Below are 13,836 nucleotides of genomic sequence, written 5' to 3'. Positions count from 1 at the left end.
TTCAAGGTTTGTTTGTTACGCAAATGAATGTTTGGAGTGTTTTTCGACACACGATTTTCGAGTTGATGGAATAACAAAATGACGCATTCGGTTGCGCGTTAACATTGTATACGACGAAAACAAACCGACAGTAGTATGCCTGTAGTAAAAAAAAAAAAAAAAACGCTTACAAATATTATAAAACCTTGACACTTTGACAGTTACGGTTGCATGTATTAAAATTAAAAATCGAGTTAAGCATGTATTTTTTTTACAAAGAGCAACAATTCGTTTAAAAATAAAAAAAAAACGATGTTTGATCGCGCAAAGAAAAAGCAAATGGTTTGTCACTGATGAAAAAAAAAAAAAAAAAATTTTCCGTGTATATAACCAACAGCGTCAAATGTTCACTCGGACCACAGCTAAGAGCACAGAAGCAAGAAACTGAGTTACTTTCCGCTGCCGTCCCATGGCGGTCGATAAAACGAGATCACAACAAACGATCGCTATGTAAGGAACAGAAGCAAAGTGACGTTGAATGCGGGCCCTCTTGCTCGTGTCACTCAAACGAGACTCGAGTCGTCCACCCTGGGATCAGTTCCCCCCTATACTTCGGTTTGATTGGAGGAAAAGAAAAAAAAAGCTGACCTTTCGCTTCGCGCCGACTCGGCGGATTGGTGCAAGGCCTTCCTAGCGAGGCTCTCGCTGTTCGGCCGAGCGGGTAACGACCGAAACGCTCCGTCGCTCGCAGTCGACGCCGTCGGAGTCGCGGGGGCGCTCACACCCTGGCCCTGGCGCTTCGCGTCTGACATCCTGCCGCTCGCGGTGTAGACGGAGGCCTCCGACGGCCCCGCGGCGGCGCGGCCGCAGAGGCCCAACAAACGGTTCACGATCACGCGGCCAACTTGCTCCTCCGTCCTCCTTGATTATCTCGTCTCGTTGGCGTCGGCGACTCCCCTGCTTGCCGTCGCTGGTGATGTGCTCGTCCCAGTGGTGCAGGCTGCCACGCCGCGACGCGTCTGCAACAACATCATCACCGCGACCTTTACATTTTTATATTATCTTGGATTTCGAGTTTTATCTCTCCATCAGTCATATATTCATTACCCAAACCTGCACATATGGGTAAGTGTGGAATTCACTGTAACACTTTTGTGCGGGTCTTTCAACACATCATAAGTGCAGTGTATTTATCATTTATACGCATAAAATATGTTGAAACAACGCTTTTTAAGAGCGTAAATCATGAATACACATTTAAAAAGTACAAAATTATCCACGTAAAAGTGAGTATAAAGGGTTACAGTAAATTACACACTTATGTGTAGGGTTGAAACAACACACCGTGATTTGCAGTCGAGTTTAATTTTGTACGAAGCTCAAAAGAAGATACATTTTTTTTATGTATACGGGTTGCTTTTAAATATTTCAAAGTAATGAAAAATGAAAATTGTCAGGATAGTACCGCTGCTGTACTCGAGTGGATACCAAATCTATAGTCTACATATGTTCTCTCATTGATTTCTAACGATTATACTGAGGGCAAAAATAAAATCGTAAAAATTAGAATGGTAGTCTGGTACTGTTCGCTCTAGAGGCTTTTTACTATTTGAACAATAATTTTTACTATCCCGAATGGTAAAAATTGGATTTCCTGGACGGATGTATGACATCATTCTAGGACAGTTATTCTTATTTATTTTTTTTTTTCCTCTCGGTGCAATAAGGCCAGCTTGTCGTGATTTTGGTATAAGCAGCTGCACCTAACAAACCATAAAAAATACGGTCTTTTCCAAAAAAATAAAACAGAATCGTCTAATTTCATTCTTTGAAACGTAAATCACACGGGCATGTTTCTGTTTTTTTTTTTTGTTCGCTCGTCCAACTACAAAGGAGAACCGAATGATACTACGTCGGTTATTTTTCATTCAAATTTTAGCATAAATACTACGTACAAGACTTGGATGTACAATACCTCGGTCGAAAGGGCAGTAATCTCCATCGCATCCGAATCTCGGTGTGTGTACTTGGTGTTTTATTGCTCAACTGATGCATAGAGCGATATCGCATGTACACGCGTGCCTTAAGCACCGGATTTTGAGGCAAGTGGACGGATTGGGCTGCGGGAACAATGAAAACAGGTTGAGGTGATTTACCCTGAATACAGGAGTGGAAAAAAAGCAGATGGGTAATTTTACTCCGTGATGTATGCGCGCGCGAGAGGGTAACAGGCACAGAGGGAGAAAAGTTTCAAGAGGAGCTTTGGAAGGGTGGAACGGTCCGAGTTTAACGAGCGGCGGAACAGTGGCTTTTTTTGGACATTGTCGTCCCGCGGTGGTGCAGGAATTTTCCCGACCCCTTACGTCCGAGTCGGGGAACTTTAAGAATTGAAGCCAGAGTCCTTTGTCTGCGAACGGGTAGATTTACGAGCTGTATGCAGGTTTAATGATTAATTGCCTCATTTCTTACGACTTTTACAAGGATTTCACGTTTTACTGCGCTTCTCTGATGCCCAATTGGGGATAAAAAAAAACAAAACAAAAAGATGTTGACGTTGGTTAACGACTAACGTTTTAAACACGGTTGTCTTTAATTGACAAAAAAAAAAAAATCATAAAGCGTCGCAAAAAAAAGTACATCTCGCCGGTTCGCGTGCCCCCTCTCAGACCTTCCGAAATAAAACACAGGGGTAAGGCAAACAGTCCGTGTAGCGTAGGGTTATCAGCAATCAACGCGCAAACAGTTTCCCGACTCGGCACTTTCTCCCCCTTACACACACACACACACACACACCCATTGCTCTTATCGGCGAGACGCGTCAGCAGTGGTTTGCGATTTTCCCCTCTTCCGTTTCTGTAATATTCCTCTTTCGCCTCGAGTCTTTTTTCCTCTCCCTCGGCTCATTTGTTTATTTTTCGCAAAGTTCGAGATTTCGTTTGTTTACTTGGCGGGTGCGACTGTCTTCGGCTCGTTGTCAGGTGAATGAAAAAATGTGATTCGCGTGCAACTAATAAAAAAAGCACGAGTTTCACGCAGATGATCGTTAATCCCTACCATGAACTTTTGCAAATATTTCTGCGAGCGAAAGAATTGAAAAAAAAAAAAAAATACTTCTAGTGCCTCTAGTATAAAAAAAAAAGAAAAAACACTTGGGCTATACGCGGCGTTTCAGTGGCACTTTCTAATAATACGCCAACTAGCGTTCGAGTCGTAAAAACATTCCGAGCGATAAAAATAAAAGCAACCGCGTATACATATAATAAACACGCAAAAGTCCTCTGCTCCGCGCCATGAGAAATATTCAAGAAGTTCTTCTTTCCCGTGCTTAATAACTTACGCCCGTCGTCTCCGAGCCTCCAAACGTGTGTATATATGTATACTCGCTCCCGTACTAGTATTTTCGGAACGAGGCGCGCACTCTCAGCGAGACAAGAAAATTCTTTTTTTGTTGCCTCCCCCCCCCCTCCTACACCACCACCGTAATAACTCGCCAGGGGATCGAGAGAGGAAAAACAAGCTCGTGGAACAAGAGAGAAAGAAAAAAAACAATACATGTATATTTATCTCCATCTCGGTATCTCCTCCGAGGGACTCCCGCGAGCGTAGTATAAGCAACGACGAATAGAGAAAAATGAAAATCGATAGACAGCCTCCTTGCTTGCACCGGCCGATTATCAAATCCAGGTCGAGGTGGGCATTACCATCGCCCTTGCATGTGCAACAAACCCCACACACACACACACACACACACACACACACTCATCAGCGGCGCGCACACTATAGTCTCAACTTTCGGCGCTTGTAGCTGACTGCGGTAGAAGCGCATCTTATCTCGGCCCGCAAGCCCGTGCGTTTGCTCTTTGAGCTTCCGCGGTGTAAGCGACACGTCGGCGGTGAGGGGCCACTCGTTACGCTGAGCCGGGAAACTTCGAAATTAACACTTTACAACCAAGTGTGTGACGGGAATTTCGGCACGGAGCTTTTTCATTCCGGTATTTTTGCCTGTATATTACCCCATTGTTTTTGCGAGTACCTTCGGCTGGTTAATTAAAAGCTTCGACCGATATTACGTCAAATTAAAGCCCTTCGAATTTTAATCGTGTTACAGGGTTGTCGCGTCGAAAATGCCAGATTAAAATTCACTGCGGGGCTTCGCTTTCATTAGCAAGTGAATATAAAAGCTTTTCTATGATTGTTAAAACGAGAACAAAAAAAAAAAAAAATTTTGCCACGACCGCATTAACCAAAGAGGATTGTGAAAAAATTAATTTGAAATTTCGCAAATGGATGTTCAAAACGAACGTAAATATACGTAACGCTCTACCGATTCGTTTGCTCTGCACACCGGTTATCATACCAATGATTCAACATTTGCGTTTCGTAAAGAAAAAAAAAAAAAAAAAAAATCTACCGATATAACTTCCTTTGTGTGTATGAGTAATCGTTGAAAAAAAAAAGAAATCCTTACTCCACGAATCCTTAATGACCAAATTAAAGCCACCGTCGCATGAAATATTTAACTCTCGTGTGTATACTATCGGTGGCATCGATTTTCCAATTATATCACGCAATACCGTACGCACCGCGCTACTCGTATCCATTCGTATTATCAAGGCCACTCGTGTACATTCCATGGAGCGCAAGTACCGAGTGAATAAGAAAAAAAAAAAAAAAAAAAAATAGAAACGTCTGCACGAGAAAAAGGGGCAAACACACGAAGGATCCGAAGCGCGCGATACAACTATACACGTACAGCATGGCCATTAATCTAGCGAGCCTTGCGAGATTACAGCTTTTCTTTTCTTTCGATTCGCATCCCCGGAGTTGATCGCTCTGGCCTCGCTTGACTTTTCCCTTTGAAAAAAAAAAAAAAAAAAAAAAAAACAATCGGCAAAGTTTGTATCGCGTACTGCACACTGAGCTTGTTAGAACTTTCCCCGTACACGGAGATGATAATCTCACCCGCACTGTCGATACCCGACGAAAAAGGGACCAATGACGTTTGATCCCCGCTCCGGCGGAGCAAAAAAGACCTATGCTCATTTGCTCCTCGTAAAAACCAATGCGCAAACCATCCCCCCCCTCTACCCTCCCATTTTCTTCTTTCCACCCCCTTATATATACATAATACTAATAATACAACAAGAGCACACACCGTGACCCGAATACGCTGGCAAACAGTAATTTTCCCTTGCGATGCAGACACGTACGCGCGTCCCTTAAACTATACATATATATGTAGACGTAGGTAAGAAAGAAAGAAAGGCTCGCGTTTATCACGGACCTATACCCTCTCTTCCATCCTTTTCTCCCCTTTCTTTATCACCCGTCTCTGACCTTTTTATCCGCGCCGCACGTACCGCCGTAACTCCCGAGCCACTACTCTCGCGCGCCCTTTCTCGCTAATCGAGCAGTGATCCTCCCTCTCTCTACCCCGAGTTGACTTTGATCACAATATGTATATATACCACCTGTCCTCCGTCACCATTTTATTCTCGTCCCATTTGCGCAAATGCGTATACGCGTATCTTTATCAAGTGTATAGTGTATACGGTTCGCCAAGGGGAGAGTGATGGTATACATACTTTCCTGTCTCTCTCTTACAATAGGTGGTATTGTTTGCTTGTGATTGTAACTTCACGTGTGGGCTGAATATACTGGTTACTTTTTTTTGTTGTTGTTGTTTTTATTCAATTAATTTCACAGAGCCAAAGCTGTAACAAGTGAATTCACCGAAATTACCTGAAACATCAAAGGGCGCTTAAACTTTTTTTCGAACTTGCCGTTGGTTGTTCCTTTACGGAGTTTAAATTGCTTTTTGATAACAACTTTTATTTTATTTTATTTTTTCAAAAAACCCAACGAACGCAAAAAGCTATACATTGTTACGGGCTCCGGAGTGGTTGTTTTATGCATCGTTACAACGGGTATACGGGAAAAGCGCTAATGTAGTCGCGTACACGCACAACGCGCCCCGTAGGTATATCGCGAGCCAAATGATTTACACGATCAACCGAGCAGAAACAAGTTTCGCTCGGCCAGGGGCGAAGGGGGAGGCTCTCCTTTCGCGTGCACCGAGCGTCATTTATTTCAGACAGCCCGGGCAGTTTCTCTCGCTTTCTATTTTTTTTTTGCTCCTTTTTTTCCCCCCCAACTCCCCCCTCGACCGTATCCATTTTTACGATATCACTTCACCCCTCGAAGTGTGCACAGAGCTTTTCCTCGTGCTCTCTTATCCGGCGACGCGTGGATGAGAAATTTAAAGGATAGGTGATGCTTTTCCGACTGTTTGTCGAGCACACGTATACGGGGGGTGGGGGGAGAAAAAAGTGAGAACGAGAGACAGCATGCTAAGGTTGAGCAAACAAATGCACGCTTGATCGATCGGTGTAGGCCATGGTGTACCCTATACATGACTAAATATATATTGCATATGTATGAGTGCGAAACACATTTGTTACATATATATATATACATATATGGATATGTCGCACGGGCGTAAAGTAACGAGTCAATATTTAACGTCGGGGAACGCGATGATGTTTGCTCCGCGCAATCTCGGCAGTACATAAGTATAGGTGGCTTGCCGTGATTTTTCGAGCCGTAAGTATTGACCACTCCGTTCAGCGCAAACTTTATACGAGAGGTGTGTAAAACAAGGTTGTGTTACATACGTGATTCACGAGATTTGATTTGCCTTAGGAATTTGTGTGTGTGTGTGTGTGTGTTTGTTTTTGGTGTCAAAACAATGTAGGCGCTCAAGTTACACCAAACTGGTGTCAACTGCTTTGTTGATGGCAATGTTTGAGTTGTCGAGGGTAGGGGAATGTTTTTCAAAAAAAACATTGTTTCTATAGGGTATCATTTGATTGTTGTTTTTTTTTTTCTTTTCCCCGATCGCGCCTTCGAATGGTTATTTCGAAAGCAAATATTTATTCCAGCTGGAAATGACATCGTGTTCATCTTTTGTATAAAATTTGCTGCAAAGTGAACGATTTTAAAGGTGGAAACTGAAAATTCATCGTGTACCTGTTTACAACAAACTTTCTTTCCAAAATTTAATACTCGTGTAATTTATTCAGTCGACGAGGGAAGCTTCGTTGAGTAAATATTATTACATTTTTTTTTTTTTTTTTTTCAACTATATACATACACATACTTATCGAACGAACGCTGTAATTCAAACTTGTCTCGCTTTTGTTGTCAAACGGTGCTCTAATAAAGCGACTATTTTAGTTTATACGGCTCACTTTTCGTGTCTTGCTGTGATTTTAATTAACTTCACTTTGCTCCTCGTGCATTTTCATTGGTCGAATCGTAACATAAACGTTAGTATATTTTCCACAACAGACAAACCAGAGAAACAGACCAATCAAAGTATGCATTATTTTAAATTTGTTTTTTGTTACTCGCTCCGTTGACTGTTGATTTCTTTGTATGAAAAGAAGAAAAAAAAAAAAAAAAAAAAAATCGGACCCAATAGAAACATTATACTTTAAAAACAGATACACGTGCGCTACAATTCATGGAAAAAGAAAAAAAAAAATACAATAGACTCCCTAAACACCGTAGCAATCTAAAAACTGACAAGGTTTTAAACTGACGCAGGTGTAACGTTCATGCATGTACCTACATGTGGGAGAGACAGCGGACGGGTTGGAGAAAAGCTGCAAGTTGGAACGAAGTTGAAACGCATCACGTAAACGCGCGCGGCGATATCAGTACAGAGTTTGGCTGATGCGGGTCGGGGGAGAAACAGTAGGTATACGCATATACCTTACAACGTACAATACCCGCTGGAGAAGCAATGCCCCTTGGAGATTGTGTTACTAGGTACGAGATGACAAACGACGCCGAGAGAGGGAGAGCAAGTGCAGCTATATACACGTATACACGTAACAGAAGCCGAATCCATGGGGCGAGTGTAAAAGCTGTGGAGGCGAGGGGAAATTTAATTACAGAGGGACGCAGGACTCGGATGATGATCCAATATAAGCTGACGCGTTGTCTGGCGATTATATATACTTTTATAGCTGCTCACTTTGTCGTTGCTGTTGAATATGTGGATACACCTTTATATTTGCTACTCGTGCATTGCATGGGTTTGTGTGGTGCGTGCGTATAAAAAGATAGAGAGTAAAAAGAGGAAGACGGCGTTTAACTTGATTCATTTTTCATGATTTGCCTGGTGAGGAACACGAAGTGGAGCCGAGGAAGAGAGATATTTAGGCCATTAGCTTATAATAGTACGTCTTTACCGTGTAGCTTGTACATACACATATATGTGTTAAACGATCACGAACTTTTTTTTTTCTACCGAATGTCTTCGTTTTTCTCTCTCTCGTTTCTCTTTGTTTTGTGCCTTTTAGCTGCGAGCGAGCGATACAGAACTTTGCTCTTACGTGGGTCATTTTCGTCGTGTGTCGAATAATTTCAACTCTCCAGGGAGGAAATTGTTTTTTTTTTTCTCCTTCTTCTTCGAGTAGGTAAAAAAATGACTTGGGACCACGGAGAATCATTAAATTTTGACCTTTGACGGATCATTTGTTACGAGAAAATTTTGTCTGGAAAAAAATGGTAGCATAATGTCCATTTGTTACATTGGATTTGTGTAAATTAATACTTTGTTGATTTGTTTTTTTAATTTTTACATTTAAGAACTAAATTACGTTCATTAACCGATACGGATTAGTAAAAGTTCAGCTCAAGTCTCTCCCACTATAATTATATAGATGGTCATTCGATAATAATATTAAAACGATGTATACTCAGTTGAATCTGCTTACTTGGTGAAAGAAAAAAAAGTAAAAAAAAAAAAAAAAAAAGTTAATGTCAGAAATTGTTTATTAATGGTACATGACAAATTTGCCTAGGTTGCAAAATTTCCTTATCAATCACTACAAAAAGAATTGAAAGAGTAAAAAAATTATGCTAAATGGCAAAAAAAAATATTCTCCAATTTTTCAACTCATGATCAGACTTGCAGTTTATCTGTGCTCCTTGCAGAGACAAAATACATTAATACGTTGTACCTTTTTCTCTTTCTTTGTGTCTTTCTTTCTTTTTTAAAAACAAGCTCACGAGGAAAAAAATGATAAATGTACTTTTGCAGCTCTCCAAAACAATACAGCAATTTGGGTTTCCCTCTGTTCCGATTTTCCCGACGTGTACATGTGCCCGTGTATCCATGAAAAATAATTAAGGGGTGCCATGTGATACCAGAGCCGTATATTATTGCTGGTACTCCTCGAGTCTTGGGCGCAATCGTGACTACGGCCAATCCAAACACAAGTACCGTCCTTCCTCTGCCATTAAGACCAACTTAATCTGCTAATAACGCCAAAAAAGGCCAAAAGTGTTTCTCTTCCAATTCGTTTCGGTCTGTTTTCATAAGGTGGACCGAGAAGAAAGTTCAATTGATTTTCCTTTCAATCTTCTTTTGCCAGCGCAAAAACTTTTTTTTCACGCACACGGCCTTTATTACATTTTGCCACTGTTAAAAGGAATCGTGTAGCTATACACCTCCGGGGCTTTTTTGACGCACGACGGATTATTTGCGGAGTCACGACAGACATTTTCCCCGACGAAAAATCTCTCGGACCTTCCGCAATCCCTGGCTGAGGCAACGTTGTCTAAATGGAAATTCTCAGTTGAGTTTCAACTGAACCGCGGGACACGAGAAGGAATCCTCGAGACCCTCATTCCAACATCCTTCTCTGTCATACCAAATGGCTGTCGTTTGATACGGATTTCGGAGGAAATTTAATATAATTCTCAACACAATAACCTTTAATAAAAGTACCTACCGTTACTTTTCGGTAACATACAACACTGTTATTCGGGTTAAATTTAAATTTAACGTACACTAGAATTGTTTCAATCTCTACTGAAAAATATCTATATAAATTTTACACCAAACGTCACCGAGTCTTTGGTCAAAAAATTTTTATTTTGATGTTGGTGGCGAAACTGAACAACACCTCAAGTGTCTCCGAAATATTTTGGTAAAAATAGCGCGTGCCCATCTACCGATAGAAAAAAACTGCATCTTTAATATTCCGTAAAGAATATACTTTTCAACCTTTGCCGTGTCACACGCGTTAGTCCTTCCAAGGGACTAAAATAAATAAAAAACATGTTGAAAAAAAATCCTGTTTAGTAACGACAACCGTACCAATGGGAAAATCCAATACCCTTTGAAGGGACTAGAGATGTAGAGAAAAGAAGTTAAAGCGGAAATGCATCGCTCCTTACTTCCGCGCTTTGGTCCTATCACTTCGAGACTGTTGAAGCAACGGGTGTCTGCTTGTCGCGCGGATACCTGTGGAATATACACGTCTACCCACTAACACCTACATTTTTGCTCTTTGTTTGCTGGATACATGGTAGACGCTTCACAAGAATCTATTACAATTGCCCCACGACGAGCTCCACTTTTTTTACGGACACTACCGTAACTCGTGGGTTTTTTTCGCAGTGGTTTATCACCCGGAATCACGAGAGAGTGATGGGTTAGTGGTTTTTCCACTGCTAATAACCACTAGTTGCGAAAGGGAGGTCAAAAGTGCAACTTTTGCCGTGCCTTCTAGCTGGAAAAATATGGACCAATTTTCCGGGAAAAAGGGGGATGAGCCGCAATTTCACGAATCTACTTTGCCATTATTGCGTTGTAATTAACAAATTAAACGCGCGTGAGTTGCAGCTAATGTTCACTTTAAATTTATTTGAAGTTACTATCGTATTACTTTCTAAAATATTTAGGATGGCAATCCCGCTACGACACGAATAAATTATGCAAATGGGCTCGCATAGGTTCCGTGGAAGCTCTACGGACACTTTTTATCGTAATGGCACTCTTCGTGATGGGACCTTTGTCTCGTTATCAATTTTTGGATCATTTTCCAAAAACAAAATCTCCCTTCTTATCTGCATTCGAAACGAGCCATTTGCTTGTAAATAGCCTCTTTTGTTGTTAACCCGAGACTCTACTTAATTCGAAGATTTAACTACGATAAGTGTCACCTGATTTTTTTTTTTAATATTATTGTTACGAATCATATTAGAAGCTTGTTTTCGCCTTGCCGGTCTTATTTTTTAAAGTTATTAAAAAAGCCAAACGAAATTTTATGTCTACTATAGATTCGTTCATAAATGCTGTTGGTAAACATTTTATCAACCATCGTTTGGATCATTTATAATTCCTAAAATATTTCAAGGTATTGATTCATTTTTTTTTTCATTTCCATCAAAGAGTTTTTGCAAAAATCACGTCAAACTTGCAAACTTATTGTCCAAAATGCGTATATGGGATAGTGAATGAAATATTTTTTTACAAATTTTACCGAACAATATGAATTACCCTCGGTTTATTAATAATACCAAAATTTTGACGAAACTTTGCATCGATAAAATGTTTTAATACCCAAATGTAAGCAATTACCTTCTCTGACATGAACAATTTTTCAACATGACACTCTCCTTCACATAATTCCAAAGGGCTCTAAAGCTTCACGAAAACAATGAGGAATCCTTTTAAAACTGTCCCTTAGAAACAACCGATCTGTCAAAAATAATCGTAAACTTCACCACCAAAGTCCTCTCTCGATCACCCTTAACAGTCAACTTAACGCGCGTACATACAAATACAGTTTGAAGAGAAAAAAAAGAAAAAAAAAACAACAAACACCAAATTTTTCAACGAGAAAATCGCGCACGCGATCGCCAGGCTCCAGTAGAGTAGATCCGCGATTGGGCAGACGTCCGTCGAGTGGCGCGGCTAGCCCTGAACTGAACGGCAGCAGCAGCTCGTTCTCCTTGCTTTGTATATATACGTGTATGTATATATATTTTCTTGCAACGAGAGAGCGTGTCGTGCGCCGCGTGGATATAATGGCTTATTTGGCGCCCGCGCGCTACTCTTCCTGCTTTGTGCCGCTGCGCCGTCAACTGCACTGAATCCTCGAACCGGGCGTACCTTTTTTTTTTTTTTATTTTTTTATTTTTTTCACTTGCACACCTTAATTTTTGTGGGTTTCTTACACTTCCACGCGTTTACCCGATTCACTTCAACAATATTAATGAGCTTTAGATAAATGGTCGAGTTGATCTTTCACGTGACTAAAAAATCTCGAGATATACGCCATTAAAGTGTTGACCAAATTTTCTTTACAATCGTACAGACGTACCTAATCGTGTGTCTTATCACCCCAAACGTGTCGTTATTCTCTCTCATTGTTACAGCATATTTTTTAACGCTACTTAAACAAATATTTTAGTAGTACCAGAATCATTAATTTACTATCTGTACAGCAAAAAATCACACGAATGATCGAGCAGCATGAAATGTTTGTTTGATTCGTGCTTCGACGCAACCATTTTCGGCAAAAAAACCTATCCGCGTATGGTATCAAGACATTTTTTACCAAGTCAAAATGAAACGTGTATGTAGTTGTGCACTTGAGACTTTGATGAAGTGGTCTTTTATACTACTGTACATGTACAAATATACCATCGTTGACTGAATGCACTGTCAAACGAGTTATGCCGGTGTCAGAAAGTTTGTGCGCACCGCAGCCTACATGTATCGATGTTTTTCGTACTAAATACCTGTATGCCTTGGTTTCGCGGAGCTGGTTCATGATCAAATACCAATACAAAAAAATTTCAACTACGCACTTTAAATGTTATTTTAGCATACTTGTGAACGAAGGCCAAAGTGTTTATTTTGGCCAAAGATTCGATGTTGAACCAAGAAATCGTTCATACCTTCAATCAATAGGCTCCGTTGGTGGGCAAATTCAATTTTCATCTAATTCAAAAGATGCTTATCAGCGGTGATGGCACGAAGTGAGTATATATATATACATATGGTGCGCGAGTGTACGAGACAAGAAAGCTGGCGATATATATTCTCGACAAAGCGACCACGTATAATAAGCCGAAGCAGAGAAAGGAGCGCAAGAAACAGCACGAGCTTGCAAAATCCAGTGTGTAATATGTGTACTCCCACGCGAACGCGTGTATCAATATGGATGGGTGATAGATACACAATGTGCATTCTCTCCTCGTACCCTTTTGCTTTTGTGTATACCTACACATACTTCTCTCGTTCCTTTGTCGCGGCCCTCCTCTTTGAATTATTCGTACGGAGCATGACTCGAATGCACGTCCATCTCCACCAACGTATGACCAAACGTTTTTCTCCTTTTTTTTTCTTTTTCTTTTTATCTACGTAAAAGTCACTAGGAGCTTGTGTATGAAATTCATCTGAAATGGCTTTCAATTAATTATACATCAATCCCACCGAGTTACCCATCATTCAAGACCTACTAACACAACAGTTCGAACTTTTGCTTTTCTCAGCCCGACAGTGGTCGGAGCTTCGGTATAGGCTCCACCGCAAGTTCCGTATACGCGGACAAAACGGATGAAATTCATGAGATATTCCAAGGACACGCGTCCACACAAATATACACGTATACGTACACGTTTGGTCGCGAGAAACAGACGGTTGTATATTATACGTGCGGTGTGGCTGTATATGTATATATATGCGTGTGTGTACGAATTCGATCGAGGGCAGCAGCGGTGAGCATAGGAAACGGAGGCCGGGTTTGCGTGACGGGCAGCAATATAATCACCACCACCGCAACAGCCTTACAAGCAGCAGGATATCAGTGCTGAGTTGGGTATGGGTGCGCCCTCGCGTATATGTAGTCCGGATTTTCGAGGGCTCGGCAAGTATTGCCCTTTGCGACGATCTTTGCTCGCACGGAGAAGGGAGCGAAAAGCTCTCCCCTTCCCATCGATTGTCGGTGGGACTTTCAATAAACGAAGGAGTCGGGCTCATCGGCATCT

General features: G+C 41.2%; 2 protein-coding genes across 3 annotated transcripts in view; one reads left to right on the top strand and one right to left on the bottom strand.

Annotated features, from left to right (window-relative positions):
* Window positions 1-11,749, bottom strand: part of LOC106643045 (arrestin homolog) — a 47,830-nt gene extending 36,081 nt beyond the window's left edge. The window contains exons 1-2 of the mRNA XM_014358016.2: window positions 11,420-11,749; window positions 628-998 (exon numbers count right to left, since the gene is read on the bottom strand). Coding sequence (XP_014213502.2) covers window positions 628-791 — 164 coding nt within the window. The 5' untranslated portion in view covers window positions 792-998; window positions 11,420-11,749. The remainder of the gene's footprint in view (window positions 1-627; window positions 999-11,419) is intronic.
* Window positions 1-13,836, top strand: part of LOC106643052 (14 kDa phosphohistidine phosphatase) — a 71,761-nt gene that overhangs the window by 38,304 nt on the left and 19,621 nt on the right. The window lies entirely within an intron of this gene.

Source organism: Copidosoma floridanum, unplaced genomic scaffold (genome assembly GCF_036245765.1).
Source record: "Copidosoma floridanum isolate Cflo_tuat_1 unplaced genomic scaffold, Cflo_Japanese_pri ptg000019l, whole genome shotgun sequence".
NCBI lineage: Eukaryota > Metazoa > Arthropoda > Insecta > Hymenoptera > Encyrtidae > Copidosoma > Copidosoma floridanum.
The sequence above is the reverse complement of the archived record's forward strand: the minus strand, read 5'-3'. Positions and strand labels throughout refer to the sequence as shown.